Below are 15,991 nucleotides of genomic sequence, written 5' to 3'. Positions count from 1 at the left end.
CACTGCTCATGAATAGGTAATACACAGAGGTGGAGGAAGTCTCACATTAGCAATTCCACTATGCTTGAGTAAAAGTATACAGAACTGGCATCACAATATACTTAAAGTACAAAAGTAAAAAGTACTCATTACGCAGATTGTCCCATTTCACACATTTTCTAAATGTATAAAACATATTTTGAAAATAGCCAATCTACAAGCTTACAACACATCGTGACACAGAGTGAGTTTGTAGATCAGCTATTTTCACAAGTTGTGCCTCTTTTTTTAGGTAATATTATGACAATTTGGCATAGTATACTTTGTTGGTGATGTAATAATGGTCTTATTTATTATTAGTAATATATTCCTTTTAGATGTAGCCTATTAAACACGTGTTTACCAGCGGTGGCCGAACGGATAGCGGAGCGGTCTTGATACCGGAAGGTCGCCAGTTCGAATCAGCGGTCCGACACGTTAAAATTACCACCGCTGAAGTGCCCTTGAACAAGGCATTGAACCACTACGATGAAATGTGTTCTATGAGCAGGGCCTGGCTGGAAACAAGTTCTTGAGCTTAGCCCAGATACCCTGGGTAAATATAGTAATCATTTCATTTCATTGTTAAAAGTCTTTAAATTGTCACTTTATAAATGTGCAGATACCCTACACTTATATGGTATATATTGGTTTGTTTACTGTTGAGTGAGAAAACAATGTTGCATATCAAGCTAATCATCTGGGCCCCCCTCAAAATCACGGGGACCCCCCGGCCTGGGGGGTCCCCACACAACCCACAGATTGACAACCACACTACCACATCTGCCCGCACTCGCAGCATCAGGACCAGTCAGCATCGGGTCTGCAGTGACCACTCCACCACACCAGGCGGCAGGCTCACTTTCGACGTATACACCCTTCTACTCACACACACAGTAAGTAACGCCTTGGTTTTTCCCGGGAGAAACTATGATATTTTTTGGCGCCGAATATTTCAATGCATTTACATTGTGCAGCGCGGTACTAGGTTGTGTGTGTGTCTGTTTATGTGGGACTACCTCTGCCGTTGTGAATTCATATTTTTCTGGATATAAAGCGCAGAACGACAGGCTGTGGACATCATGCAGCGAAGCATCGCGTAAGTGTATACTATATACTATATACTGTAGCTCATTTATGGCGATAATAATGTCTGTTTATGTGTTCATGGTCTGTTGTGGTTTAACCTTGTCTTTGCATCAGACTGTCAGCTTAACTTCCGCTCATATGAACGCAACAAACGTCATTTCTAGTTTACGGTTTACATTACGATAAAGCAACTGTTTTAGTGTTAATAACTGGGACGTTAATGGAAGGGAGTTTCTACTTTGACATTGTCTAGCAAATGCAAATGACGTTGCAAACTAAAAGACACAAATGTGAATAACAACAACAATACAGGCCGTACGTACCTAGCATAGTTTGCTAACATGACACGACCTGTTATGAAGGCATTGTGATGATAAAGTGTTATTTTGTGTTTGCTTGTTGTTTTGCGTCGTTCATTCAGATCCTTCTTTCAACCCAAGAGTAAAGAGGTGAAGAAAAAGACTGAGGAGCCAGTTAAGGAGTAAGTATGTTACTGTAGTATGTACAGTAGTAGTAGTGTTCATAATATCATTATGGACACAAGATTTGGACTGGAGTGGCTGCAGAGCATTGTCCATTAATGTGATGTTTCATAATAAGTGTTTGTGTCGCAGTTACAACCCCAGTGTTGATTGATTGATTGATTGATTGAAGAATGTATTAACAGTTTGCAGAATTACAGTACATTTCAAGCACAAACTCAATACAAAGGCTGTTAACTGTGAGTGGACGACCCAATTAAGCATTACACTTGTTTCCAATAGGGTCCACCATGTTCAAATCATCAAAACATTTAGAGACGTACAAATAGACACTTCTATAGACAGAACAGGAATTCATCATAAAGGAGGTAAAAAGGGAAAAGAAACATACAGTGAGGGAAAAAAAGGGGTGTGCGGTGGGGGGGATTCACGTTCAGCTCCGTTAATTTGTTTGTTTTCCTTGGAGGAGCTGCGTTGGGTCCCCAAGTCGGCTCCGTGGCCGTACCTTGAGTTGGCTGTGTGGCCGTGACCGTCTCTTGTGTTGGGTCCCCAAGTCGGCTCCGTGGCCGTACCTTGAGTTGGCTGTGTGGCCGTGACCGTCTCTTGTGTTGTCCTTGCGTTGGGTCCCCAAGTCGGCTCAGTGGCCATACCTTGAGTTGGCTGTGTGGCCGCGACCGTCTCTTGTGTTGTCCTTGCGTTCGTGTTTGAGGGATTCCGATTTTACAGGGGCCAGTTTCGAATTGCAGCCGTCCGTAGGTGCCCTTTGAGAGCGGTTTTGAAGGAATCAAGGGATTCGCATGTCTTAATGACAGTTGGTAGGGCGTTCCACATTTTGGTGGCATAGGAGCGAAAAGAATTTAGTCCCTTGTTTGTGCCGAATCTGGGTTGTACATGGTTCGTTGCACTCCCTCTGGTGTTGTGGGTGTGGACTTCGTTAACATTAAGGAAGTATCTAGACAGGTACATGGGTATCTTGGTGGTGTATCGAATCTTGTGGACCAGACCCATTGCAAGATGCTGTACTCTGTCGTCGACCCTAAGCCATTCCAGCCTGTCGAAGCGTTATCTATTTGTTGCAAAACTACCCTGCTTTTCAGCACCTGCACTGGTCTTTTTATTTATTTATTTTAATAAAATAACAAATAATAACAAGTAATATTAATAAATAGGTTTTCTGAAACACTTATGCTGCTATATATAGTGGTGATCAAACCTTTTAATGTCAAGGACCCCCAAAATTATGATGTATCTGCCGAACCCCCATATACAAATATTTTGTTCCAGGACCCCCCCCCCCCCCCCCCCCCCAGAAGCAAATATTTGAGTTCAAAATGTTTGCTTTGAAAGAGCTATGTATTCAAAGATTTGCACATATATATATATATATATATATATATATATATATATATATATATATATATATATATATAAAAACAATAGAAGATCTGCAAGCTTAAAAAAACGCTATGAGCTTGTATATCTGCTATTTTTTAACAGCAAAAAGTATAAATTATTGTATTATGTGCTATACAACTGCAAACATGCACTATACCAGTTAATGTATTTGGCTGCAGAGCCCCAGTTAGAAAAGATTTGGTGCCAGGAACATCCCATAAAAGGTTGGTTTCGTTAATATGCTTCAAATTGGAATGTAATTATTAAGCCACTGGATCTTTTGCGTTTTTAACTTTTTATCCTTTTGATAATGGTGTGACCATGTATGTACCTAATAGGTTTATTAGTTAGTTTAGTTACTGCGAGAGTGTGGTCTAGTCAACACCAATTGAACTCTGGACTCTTGGATCGCTGCCCTCCACACTCTCCTATCCAACATCAGGTTCCTGAGCTCTACAGTCAGTGCTGTTAGCTAAACTGTTGCGCCGTAAATGGTGCGCTTCTTCCCCCTCCTGGCTTTATCCTGGGTTGGTTCCCATAGTCAATTTACTTTCATCCTGTTCTGGGTGCCTAACGCAGTGACCTGCCAGCCTCATCCTTCTCTAAATGTCTATATGTTTATCATCAATAGAGAGGTCAAAGTAAAAAATACTCAAAGACCCCTGTGGCTTACCGGACCACACTTTGAGAACCACTGCACTATAATTGAAGATTGTCCATCATATTCTAATCTACTCTAGTCTCTTTTTGTACGGTTGTCCTCAATGTCCTGCTGTCTATCCGGTATTTGTTGAGTTTTACTAATGAAGTTTTGTTTTTTTCCCCTGTCCCTCCATGCAGGCCGGTAAAAAGCCCCCTCAAAGTGCAGAATGGTGTCCAGGAAACGGCGTCGCCCGTCAAGAAGGTTGTCAAGCGCAGTCGGCAGATCCTGGACAGCGATGATGACGAGGAACCGGTGGTGAAAGAGCAAGTCCCTAAAAAGGAAGAGGAAAAAGTCACCAAAAAGGAAGAAAAAGTCACAAAAAAGGAAGAAAAAGTCACTAAAAAGGAAGAAAAAGTCCCTAAAAAGGAAGAGGAAAAAGTCACCAAAAAGGAAGAAAAAGTCACCAAAAAGGAAGAAAAACAAGTTACTGCAAAAAAGGTACATAATTATGTCATATTCTTACATGTATTAACCACTTAAGCCCCATATACTTTGTTGTATGATGAATAGCAAAATAGACAATCTACAAGCCTCCATACGATGTGACACATTGTGTCATGTAGACTTGTATTTCCCCACAATTTTCACTTAATGAGGATTCTGTCCAACCTAGAGGGATGCCACAGGGGTTAGGTTTACTGTAAAAGGGCAGGCTCACACATATCGTCTCTGATGGGTGGAAACCTCATTATGTCCAAAATGCTACTTTTGATCTACAATCTCAAAAGCTTGCAGATCTGCTACTTTTGATACTTTTGTGTGACGCTGTAGTATGATCAAGTAGTAGGGCATTAACTTATAAAAAAAACCCACAAAAAGTTCAAATATGGAGATGAGAGATTTCTGCCCGACAGAGATGATAAGCTTAATTATCTGAATAAGTTGCAGGGGTTTAATTTAGACTTTTTACAATCCAAAAACTACAGTAACATTGTATAAAAACAACAGGAGAAGCTGCTTGCACAAGGACCACACGGAAACGGCGCCCACTCAAGCTCCCTGGTCCCCCACCCCACCCGCCAGTCTCTCTCTCATTCTAAAGTACCTTGTCAAAGGGCGATGAAAACACCTATCCTTATACATTAAATGTTGTCTGTTGTGGAAACTTGAGTTTTAGATGTAGTGAATCTTTAGCTCTTGTTCAGTGTTTATTTATTGTAGCTGCATCAGCAGCAGGCAGGCAGGGGGTCAGTGGCATCTCAGAGGCAAGGAAGGAAGAACAAGCTGGAAGGAAGAGAATCTGAGGCAGAACAAGAGCACTTTTGATTGTTCTACTACCTCCTCGAGGAGGTAGGAGGCGTATCTGAAAAACACTAAAGCCCTTTTGTGCCTGCCTGTACTACTAAGTGTGCCCCCGTTTCCCCCACTTATGAAATCAAAAACTGCTCCCCTGGTGGGTTGATGTATATTCTTACTGTTTTTTTCTCCATCTTCTGGGGATGGGTTGCAATACCTATTTATCCAGAGATGGCATTATTATGCTGAGTGAGCATCATGCCTCTCTCTCTCTCAGCACTGCCTTGCTCTACATTCATGCAGGCAACACACACATGCTGGTTGCTCTTTACTACAGAGCTACACCACATGGAAGATCTGGCGCCCAGAGGCCAAGCTATTTCTGTGTCCGTATTAGGGTTGGGATCCTTTTTTTAAGATTTTTAACAATTCCGGTTCCTAAACGATTGCCTCTTAACGGGCCGATTCTCTTCTACGATCCTCAATGTTGGATCCTCTTCCTCCGGATGAGTCCGCGTAGCTGCGAGGGTCTGGGTGACGTCAGTGTCGTCAGCTCATGTCCGTGTCGTGTGATCACATTTCGTGATCGAATGTACTTTATACGTAGACTAGTACGCTGAGTGTGCTAGAAAAGAAATATGGAGAGGTAGAGTGAGGAGATCCGTCGCTACCTGCTGTATTTACTAGCAATTATGAGCAAGCAAGCATGTGACAATAAAGGCCTTGGAGGTGAAGGGATGTTTATTGGCAGGTTTGTTAAAATGGCATGCAAGCAGTCCAGATTCCAGAATAAAAAATGTAATTAAAAAAAAGACACTTCTCGTAGCTTTGCTGAGGGAATTTATTGGCACCTGAGGTCTTGAGGATAACAGGAATGAACAGAGATTATTTACGCAAGATGGAGTTAACTAGACTTTATTCTTCTTCTCACAATGGCTTCTAGCCATGATCATGACACAAGTCCTTCAGTTTGTTTGGAGGAAGGTCATTAGATTGTGCCTTGTATTGAGTGTAGCCTGTGTTGCTCTTGTGTGTCTGCACTGAGTCACCAGATTGAACTGTGTGCGTGTATCTCACAAAGTGCATCACAAACACAATTGTGATGCATTGTGACTGAGCATGTAGATCGGCTTTTTTCTAAATGATAAAATAAGTATAAAATAGGGCATAGCCATAGGGCATCAACTTTTTTCTTTGGACAGTTTCACTTTTTTAGTTATTATTTGAAGAAAGGACGTGGACACAATCGTAAAAAGAGGGTACAATTCATATTGCAGTTACAGTACCAGCAATATGTATCCCGCTTCTCTTTTAGGAGTTGAAAGTAATTTTCTCCATTAAGCAAATGGAGGTGATTATGTTGATAAGAAGTACAGTAGTGGTGGAGGGAGTGCTCCTCTGAAGCCAGTATTTTGTAATTGTTGTTGCGACCATAATTATCTTCAGAGGATATGTGTCACATTTCAGTGAGCTCTCTAGGAATAATTACAAGGTAGAAACGAGTAATGGACTCGAGGATGGATCAAATTTCACATCCAAAATCTCTGAGATTAATTGGCCCCACTTAATTTGGATTTCTGATGGACAGGAAAAACAGAAACGCATCAGATGTTTTCCAACAAACATCTCTTCAAAATAATGAGTTGGTCAACCTGAAACTGAGGCCACTCTACCTCTGATATATTGCCACGTATGGCCTCCTTTTCCCAGCGTTTCCTTGTGTAATTGGTTGAATGTTTATTCATTGGAGCGAGCGAGGGCCCCCCCTCGAGGCATCTCGAAAGAAATCTGTATTAAGGGAGAGGAGTGCACTTATTTTATTTTATCCGCTGTCCCCAGCTTTTCTGCAGTCAGGATTTGAACCTGTGATAACCTCGGGGCACATGATTGCTTCTTTTAAACCTGGCGTCCCTACTGTATGTTGGTCACGTCATTGAAGGGGGAAACTATCTCAAATTGTCGAAAAGTAGAGGTATACCGTCGTCCGTTTACTCGGATACCATTTTTTCCTTACCGATTCTTACCATCTCATAACCCAAAACTACAGGTCCATTTGGTTCCATTTGTAGTACACTCAGAATTATGTGGGTTGCGGGTACTTGAAATGAAAAAAAGTTTGAGAAGTGCAACATCAACTGAAGAATTCAAAATAACAAAATGATTCAGACATTATTGTAATGATATGATACATTGTGTGATATCGTATCATAATGGCATCGACTGGCATACTCACGCACACCAGTATTTTAGGCAGCACCGACAGCTTTTCCCGATACTGGCATCTGTATCAGAACAACTCTATAGACCTACAGGTGACCCCTCTCTGTCTGTCTCACTCTCAACAGGACGAAGTGTTCAAAGCTGTTCCCACCCCGGTGTCTCCTCCCCCTGCACCTTCCACCCCAACGACGCCCGCGACCCCGGCCGCCACGTCCGCCCCCTCTACGCCCGGGACCCCAAACTCTATTTCCCCCAACGGGGTCCCCAAACGCAAGACCGGTGAGTGTCTGACTGACACCAACATTATCATTACCGCAGGTTATGTCTGCACTGTAATTATTCTGTGACTGCCACTCTCGCTATTGTGTGAAGACTGAAAGTCTCTGTGGTGCTGAAAGACCCCTGCTATAATGCATAGTCTGACTCTGATGATTAATTATAAGGAGGTGAGATGGTTGTACCTTACGTACCTGAGATTACTAGGCTGCTAGTGTTAGCTGATCATAATGGTCTCAATCATCTCGCCTCCCAGATGTCAGATGGATTTTTTTGAATGGCTGTCGTTGATGCTTCTATCGTTCATACAATCCTGCTGAAAGTGGAACATGCTGTCTTCCATCCAATCCGAGTTAGAACGATTTTTAAAACGTCCTCTTTATAGTACGTGTTATCAGGCTCTGTGTGCCATCCTCTTTATCTTTTCAATGCTTTGACCACGTATAGAGATTATACTCATGGATTAAAGTTCTCAGTCACCATGACTGATTTCAGAAGCATGTCGCGAAATGCACCGAAAATAGCCAATCTTCAAGCTCACAACAACACGTTGCGCTGCGACTCAGTATGACGGAACAGCAAGAACATAGAGATTTCACTTTTCCTTTATTCTATGTATACTGTAAATCACGAGAGGCCCAGGTGCAGCCACTCGTGCTTGACGAAGGAGCCTCTTTCCTGGACACCCCTGAAGGCACCAGTCCCCCCTCCTCCGTTCCAGGGGGGGAATTAATTAGCAGTAGGGGAGAGGGGCTCAGGTCAGTCTAAAGGTGTGATCTTTGATCAATTTCACCTTCTAAATCCATTTGGATCACGAATTAGGGGGGCTGGGGGGTGGGCGATTAAAGAAACGTTCCCATGCCTGCAGTCTGTCGATGTGGATTATGCAAAAAAGGACTCAACTGTGAGTATTAGGGAGCCGTTTTTTAAGAGTACATCAAGGTATTAAATAAGGTATTCAGCAGGAGTATTGCATATTTAGAGTAGAGAACATAAGCAGCTTATTATTACCTGTGTTCCTCCTAGTATTCTCTGCGAGGCGTCAGCATTCTTTCATTAACAAAGGAGAGGCGTCTCTAGTGTCGGGTTAGAAACCTCGTATCTCCAAATTTCATCACTTGAGGAGTAGTTCCCCCAGAAATGGACTTGTTTTCTATCAATTACACACCCCATTAACTAGAACTAGATGCAGACACCTATGCGATCTAATTTCTAAATTTGAGCAAGAATCGTGCAGCACTAGTTGCCTGTCCAATACATTTTTAGTTACTCTTGTGTTTTTGCGACAAGAGAGAGACTTTAAGGGAGGTTTAAGTCAAGCACTTTGATGTTGTCTGTTTAAGCCACAGTAGTTGGCTCCAGGTGCCACATTTTGAATGTAGTAATGTTCAGAAAACTAAAGACACATTTTCATAGGAAGGAATAAATAAATGAATTGTGTGTGAATCGTGATCTCAATATTCTTGTGAAGGGAAGTCGAGATTTGAGCAAGAATTGCGCAGCATGAAGCCTACTCGTGGAGATTGTTTTGTTTTTGTCGCAACAAATTATTGACAAAAACAAAAACCTCCATGAATTCCATGCTTCATGTGGTGTATAATTAATAGAAAACAAGTAATGTTTTGGCTGAACCACTCCTTTAACATCCTACATACGTCATACAAGAGATTGTCAAGCTAAAAGTGAGCTTGTAGACCTGCTATTCTCACTATTTCTGAACATTTTCTATTATCCTGAAAAGGGAAATTTTTTGGAACGTACAAGGTTTCCACCCGACAGTGACGAGAACGAAGTGCCTCTATTGTCTTGGCCCTGCGTCTCTGCAGGAAGAACCAACGCAGCTTGGTGTTTTTTTTCTTTTGTGTGTGGATTCCGTTTTCTTTTCTTTATTATTCCCCCCTCCCCCTTCCCCCCCCATTCATCACATTTTCCCTTTCTCTATCTGATGACTGCGTGATATTTCAGCAGAGATGCATGCAGTGTTTGACTCGGTTTACTCGTTCTGCATTGGTGTGGCGCAGCACACCAACACCGCAGCAAGCAAATTACCTTTTTCCACACTCCAGCAGATATGTGGAATTAAAATATCAGTCTATTATGCCTAATTTACCTTTTGTTAATAGCTAGAATCAACATGATAATTAGTATAGTATCCAGAGAAATAATATCTCCTTTTCTTTGCCTCTCTCTTTTTCAGATTTTGCACCGTCTGCAAAATGTTCTACTAACTCTGTTGCTCAGATATGTAACTGGGGAAATTGGTTGTACAAACACAGCAGAATTCAAAGTTAATGATGTGTGAAACTTTTTTCAATTAAACAAAAGTTTTTTTTATATATAATGTTTCAATGACATTTTTCCACAAAAAAAAAGTTTTTTGTTGCTAGTACTGTCTGCCCCCCAACATGCAGGCACTCTTGGAGGAAGTGTTTTGGAACAGGAAACATTATTTTATTTTTTAAAGTTGACACATAATAAATAATAATAATATCTTTGCGGTTTTTGTACATCAAAGTACGTTATATAGGATTTAAGTGGTTAATGCTCAGTTTTGTACTGCATACTGTTTCCAATTCCCATATAGGACCGCCGCTGCTGCATAAGACTTGCAGAGAAAGTTGAACAAACACTAAGCACTTTTGCATATCTCCGTGTTAATATCTCTGAGGAGTTTTTCATTAGTCCGGAGTCTTGCTCGAGTTTCATTTGTTCTCTGGAAGAAAGAGAAAAAAAAGCATTTCACAACTTATCATCTCTTTGTGTGGTTTGACGGCTGGGTGTTATCAGCCAGAATGATGCATGCCCCCCCCTCCCTGCTTAACCAGTTCTTCCTCCTCTTCCTCCCTCCCAAAACAGTGTAAAAGTAACTAGGTACATGTAGTCATGTACTCAAGTAGCCTCGCAGTGGCCAGACGTGAATCTGTGATATTAGTATGGACAAGTCAGGCTAGTACTCAAGTACTGTACTTAAGTACAATTTTAAGGTACTTTCACTTTATTGGAGTATTTCCAATTTTCCATAATTTTACTTTTACTCCACCTCAAAGACAAATATTGTACTTTTACTCCACTACAATTATTTGAAATCTTGAGTTACTCGTTACTTTCTTTGTAGATTTGGATTATTATTATTATTAGAAATCATACATTAACCCCTTCAGCCCTATTTAAACTTTGGCTATGTGAAAATGGCCGATGTACTGTCGCATTGTGTACTGTCGCATTGTGTACTGTATCTGTGTCGCATTGCAACACATTATGATCTGCTATAAGAAAAAAGGCAAATTACATTTGAAAAGGGTACTTTTTGGTACTTCCAAGTACATTTTGACACCAATACCTACTAAAGTAAACGATGTGAGTACTTTTTCCACCACTGCCTGAACCAGTTCCTCTTCCTATCCTCTACCGACAGCCAGGAAGATGTTCCCCAAGAGGAAGCTGGAGGAGAGCAGTGGCAGCGAGAGCCAGCTGGAGGAGGTGAGGCCGGAGCACCGAGAGGCCCAGCAGGGTCAACAGAAGAAACGGCCCCGCGTTGACAGCATTGACCAGCACACTGGCGGAGGTAATTAGCCACCCCCCACCTTCGCAGGGATTAATTAAAGTCTGCTATGTTTATTTAATCAAGGAAACGTCTGCCGAGCGTGCGCTCTCTCTCTCTCTGTGTGTGAGAGCTTACATCCTGCTTAACCTGTTAAAACCGGGAAAGCATCTGTCATTTGAAATTGTAGAAATTTTTTTTATGCTTTGGCTATTCAAAAAAATAATAATGCAGATCTACAAGTTCATAGCTTGTCACTTTGTGCTGCACTATGAACATGTAGAGCTGCTATTTATTTATTTTAATCATGAAAATCTGTGCGAACCTTTGAATATAGTCTTTGCTTCTGGGGGTCCATGGAACTAACTATTTTCGGAGGGGGGTCTGCGGCCGAAACATTTGAGCACCACTGATATTTAGCAACATATGTTCCATGTGCTTATTATCTTCAGAAAACTGTTAGGATGTAGAAGACATTTTTTGGAATCGGCCCCAGGACTTAATGGGTTAACACTCAAACGCCCGCCTCGCACCTGGGGAATGAACCCAGCAACCCCAATCTTCTGCTGTGGGCCACTTAGCGGCTCCGCAGCGCTGTGCCAGAGCAGCCGGGGATCCAGTGCCTTGCTCCATGATGCCTGTGTTAAGTAGTTGAGGGATTGATTTCCAGAGCACTTTCTCTTTCCGTGTCCCCATCCCGCCCACAATTTGGCCCGGCTGTGAGGGTGGGGATTTGATCCAGCGATGATTTGAGTTGCAACTTGCCCACGTCTTCCATAAGCACAAGGTTCTAAACTCTTGTACACAGACATACAGTACAGTAAACATCCAGTTCCATAGTGCCAGGTGTGTGGGAGGGAAATAGGAAGACAGCCAAATGCAATAGAAGAAGCTCCCACACACACTGCGTTGCACTTTGCACTTTTATTATGACGTTTTTTATTTAATGAGGAAAATCGTGAGTTTCACTCGCGTAAACCTTCTTCACAGGCAGGTGCACTCAGTTCTCTCAATAATTGCACAATAATAATAACGATAAAACACATTCATGTTGGTTGGTTGATTGTTGATATAAATTAAACGAAAAATCAACTATGTGTTTCAGTAAACATTGTACGAGTCTCTCTCGTCTCTAGAACTGTTCTGCTGTGATGGAATCAATAATATTCCATCGTTTGGCGTTGTGGTGGCAGTGGTGGTAGAGGAGAGCGCTGTCTCTTAACACATTCGTCCAAACCATTCTATCAATAATATTCCATCGTTTGGCGTTGTGGTGATAGTGGAGAGCGCTGTCTCTTGTTTCAAATTCTCCCATATCTGTGAGGGTCATAACATATGATTCACAGTATTATGATATACTGTACCTCATGCATGCCCTGTGTGTGGAATGGCCCGGGGGCATTTTTTGTATCATTCAGGATAGAAGTGATTCATAATGGGATAAAGGTGATAATTAAATCAAAAGTTATAATTTAAGGACTTTTAAGACCGTTTTAATACCTACAAGAAATAAGACCCCCCCCCCACACACACACACACACACACACACACCATAACGACACCACTGGACCACTATAGGGCAGGGTCAAACCAACTCGCCAACTTTTGGAGAATATGGCGAAGGACGACTTATCTGTCCATATAACCTTTTCCCCACACCACTGTAGAGCAGTTCCCCCTCTCTGTATGTTTTTCATTTATGTTATTCCTCAACTCAACTGTGCATTGGTCTTTGTAATGAGCCGTTTATGCACCCGCAACTCTCGCTATAAAATCCCTCTCTGTGTAAGCTGTTGACGGACTGTTCTTGCTGACACTGTCTGATTACATACTGCATTGACATTCTGGCTCACCTGAGGAGGAAGAGTTGCTCTTCTGTTTTTCCTTTACATATTGCATTAATGCATGAGCAGAGCTTCGGGGCGAGGTGGGTAGAGACAGAGACAGAGATAGAGAGAGGCTGTCTGGAGAAGTGGAAGGTCACTGGTTCATTCCCCTGGCCTACCCACTCTGTGTCCAAATGTCCCTGAGCAAGACACTTAACCCAGGGGTCATCTTTTTTGGTCAAAATTCCATTTTTGTCACGGACATACAAAATGACTGGAAAATAATGTTATCAGAAACACAAAGAGCTCTGAATGGCCATAGCAGCTCTGTAACTCTGAGAGTGTTCAAATGGAACCAAATGGACCCTTCATTTCGTTCCATTTTACACTCTCAGAGTTGAGGGTGTCCTTGCAAATAAAACATTTGAGAACCAATAGTACACCAGGCTAGTACTGGACTCCTACTATGCCATAGTGTCGTCGTAAATAAGTGTCATACATATTCTGAAGAAAACCTGGAGACTTGGCATTCAGTAATTGGGTCTTATGATCAAAATACGAACATTATAATGGTATGTAAAAGGAAAATCAAACATTTCCCAAGGCCAAGTCTTTACCACGGACACATTCGTCTGTGTACAGCCATATTGATGACCACTGACTTAACCCCTAACTGCTCCCCGGGTGCTCCATCAATGGCAGCCAAGTCCTATTGGCTCAATCTCTGACCAATCTCTTTTTTCCATAGATTAAAATGCAGATTTCACTATTGTTTCTATTGAAACACTTATCCGGTTGAGCAGTCAGTCGTCTTTGTAACCGAAGCACTTGCCGTCCGTTCCCCATCACTGTCACTTAAGATCTTATCCTCTTCGCCACCATCCAAGGTCAACTGGGTCTGCTCAGCATTTCTGACGCGTTCATCATTTCGCCAGTGAAGTGGGTGTAGTTAAGTTTCAATAGGTGTTGTCTTTCCTTGTAAAGTACCTGCACTTCAGCTACTTATATTCGAGTCTCTCTCTCTCTCTCACTTTGAGGGGTAACAGAAGAGCCTTCTATGAATATCAATCCTGTGTGATTTACTTCAGGGGGCCTGCTGTGATGTAAAACCCCATAAACTTCCCCAAGTAAAAGAACGAGGTCGACCTCTATGAATCCACTGGCATTTATCTCCTCAGTGATTCCACTTCTTTTCTCCCCACCTCTCTCTATCTCTCCCTCTCTTTCTCTCTGTGCAGAAAAGGCAGAGGAACCAATGGAAGAGGGAGCAAAAGATGAAAGCAGTGAGAAGGCAGTGACCGAGGTGACCAGCACCACGCCGATGGAGGACGCAGTGACGGAGGCGACCAGCACCACGCCGATGGAGGACGCAGTGACGGAGGCGACCAGCACCAAGCCGATGGAGGACGCAGTGACGGAGGCGACCAGCACCAAGCCGGTGGTGGACGCAGTGACTGATGTGACCAGCACCACGCCAATGGAGGAGGAGAGTAAGACAACCAACGACGACGGTAGGCCTGGCACAATGATTGCATAATTGTCCAATCGCAAGTATCGCAATTATTGTTGCACAATCGTCGTAATCGTCTTAATCATTTCCATGTTGGATTTTTTTTAAATAGTGGAAATAGCCGATCTACAACTCGCATTTTGAGCATGTATTTCCTTTATTCATATAATGTATAAAGTTATTAATTTATCTAAATTATTTGTTGTATGTGCCCATTGCACCTTTTGTTTACGTAGCTTAAAAACAGAAATTACATTTTTATTCATATGTTCCAATGCTCAATGCCAAACGCAATTATGTGTGACAATTAATCGTCCAGCTAAATTTGTAATCGCTACAGCCCTAAACGACAGAGGGAAGGCAGAGAAACGAGACGTGAAAAAAGAGAAGGCCGAGAAGGAGAAAGGAAAGGAGGAGAAGAAGAACAACTCTGACGACGAGGAGGAGGAGGAAGAGGAGAAGGGAGAGAAAGACCAAAGGGCAGCGGGGAAGAAAAATGAGGCGCGAGGAAAGACGGAGCGAGGGACGTCTGAAAAGGACAAGGCAAAAGGCGGAAAAAGAAGCCCTAAAAGTCAAAAAGCAAAAGAGCAGAAAGATAAGGAGCCGGCTAAGGACTCCGCCAAGAAAGCCCCCATCAGCAGTTTCTTTGGTGAGCGTGTGATTTGCATAGCTCAGCTGCACGCACGCACGCACGCACGCACGCACGCACGCACGCACACACACACACACAAAATAGGTGTCTGTAAATGTTCTGTTTTTTTATCAGCTGGCGAGGATGGCAAAATATTGCTTCCGTCAACCCCCACCACCCCCGTCCCCCAACTGCACAGACCCCACTCAGTTGTTTGTTTTTTTAAATACACTTTATATCTGTATTTTCTTTAACATAGCTCCTAGAAAAGCTGCGGTGAAGATGGAGAAAGTGGAGGACAAGAACGAGGGAGAGAAGACGGGAAGTGCGGAGAAGCTGAGCAAAGAAAAGATTCAAGAAATGAAAAGGTCAGAGGACAACAGAGGGTGTTGTTTTTTTTTTTAACTCTGTAAGACCCGAGGCCCATTCTACAAATGTATTCTATATAGGATTGTCCCGATAGGATCGGGTGATCGGGGCCGATCACGTAATTTTCAAATGATCGGAATCGGATCGGGAGCCAAAAAACGTGATCGGGAAATCCCTATAGTATCAATATTATATCCATATCATGATATTAGACTGGAAATTGTCTGATTTGGGATATTGTACTTTTATTTGTACTAATATTTGTAAATGAATGCTCTACTTCATCATACTACAGTGTCACGCAAAAGTTACAAAAATAGCCGATCTACAAGCTTGCTTTGAGTTGAGGCGTTTTGTAACCGCATTTGAGCAATGAGATGTGTTTTGAGCTTGTAGATCTGCTATTTTTGAATTCTTAAAAGTAACGTTTTGGACGACAGGACGTTTCCAACCAACAGCAATAATATATGGTTTAACCCATTAAAACTGGCAAAGCATTTTAGATTTTAGCAGATATACAAGGTCACTGTGAGGCACGAAGTGATTCTGTGATGTTGTACATCTGCTATTTTTGAAAGTTGAAATTCTTGAAAGTGTGAGAACTACTGTTTTAGAAGGCATTTGTAGAATCAGCTTATTTTTTAAAAGTCAATCCTTTTAGGATTTTACTTGTGTTAAGCGCTTTGAGCGCAAGC

General features: G+C 42.2%; 1 protein-coding gene across 3 annotated transcripts in view; it reads left to right on the top strand.

Annotated features, from left to right (window-relative positions):
* Positions 1 to 933: 933 nt before the first annotated feature.
* lig1 (ligase I, DNA, ATP-dependent) overlaps positions 934 to 15,991 on the top strand; it is an 83,801-nt gene continuing 68,743 nt past the window's right edge. Inside the window, exons 1-8 of one of the 3 annotated variants that reach the window (XM_079488954.1) lie at positions 934 to 1,117; positions 1,529 to 1,588; positions 3,825 to 4,065; positions 7,269 to 7,422; positions 10,835 to 10,984; positions 14,025 to 14,297; positions 14,637 to 14,945; positions 15,187 to 15,295. In XM_079488954.1, the coding sequence (XP_079345080.1) occupies positions 1,101 to 1,117; positions 1,529 to 1,588; positions 3,825 to 4,065; positions 7,269 to 7,422; positions 10,835 to 10,984; positions 14,025 to 14,297; positions 14,637 to 14,945; positions 15,187 to 15,295 (1,313 nt within the window). In that variant the 5' untranslated portion in view covers positions 934 to 1,100. Of the gene's footprint in view, positions 1,118 to 1,528; positions 1,589 to 3,824; positions 4,126 to 7,268; positions 7,423 to 10,834; positions 10,985 to 14,024; positions 14,298 to 14,636; positions 14,946 to 15,186; positions 15,296 to 15,991 lie in introns of all 3 variants that reach the window. The other 2 variants (XM_079488953.1, XM_079488952.1) reach the window with 2 other exon arrangements.

Source organism: Electrona antarctica (genome assembly GCF_951216825.1).
Source record: "Electrona antarctica genome assembly, chromosome: 19".
Lineage (NCBI taxonomy): Eukaryota > Metazoa > Chordata > Actinopteri > Myctophiformes > Myctophidae > Electrona > Electrona antarctica.
The sequence above is the reverse complement of the archived record's forward strand: the minus strand, read 5'-3'. Positions and strand labels throughout refer to the sequence as shown.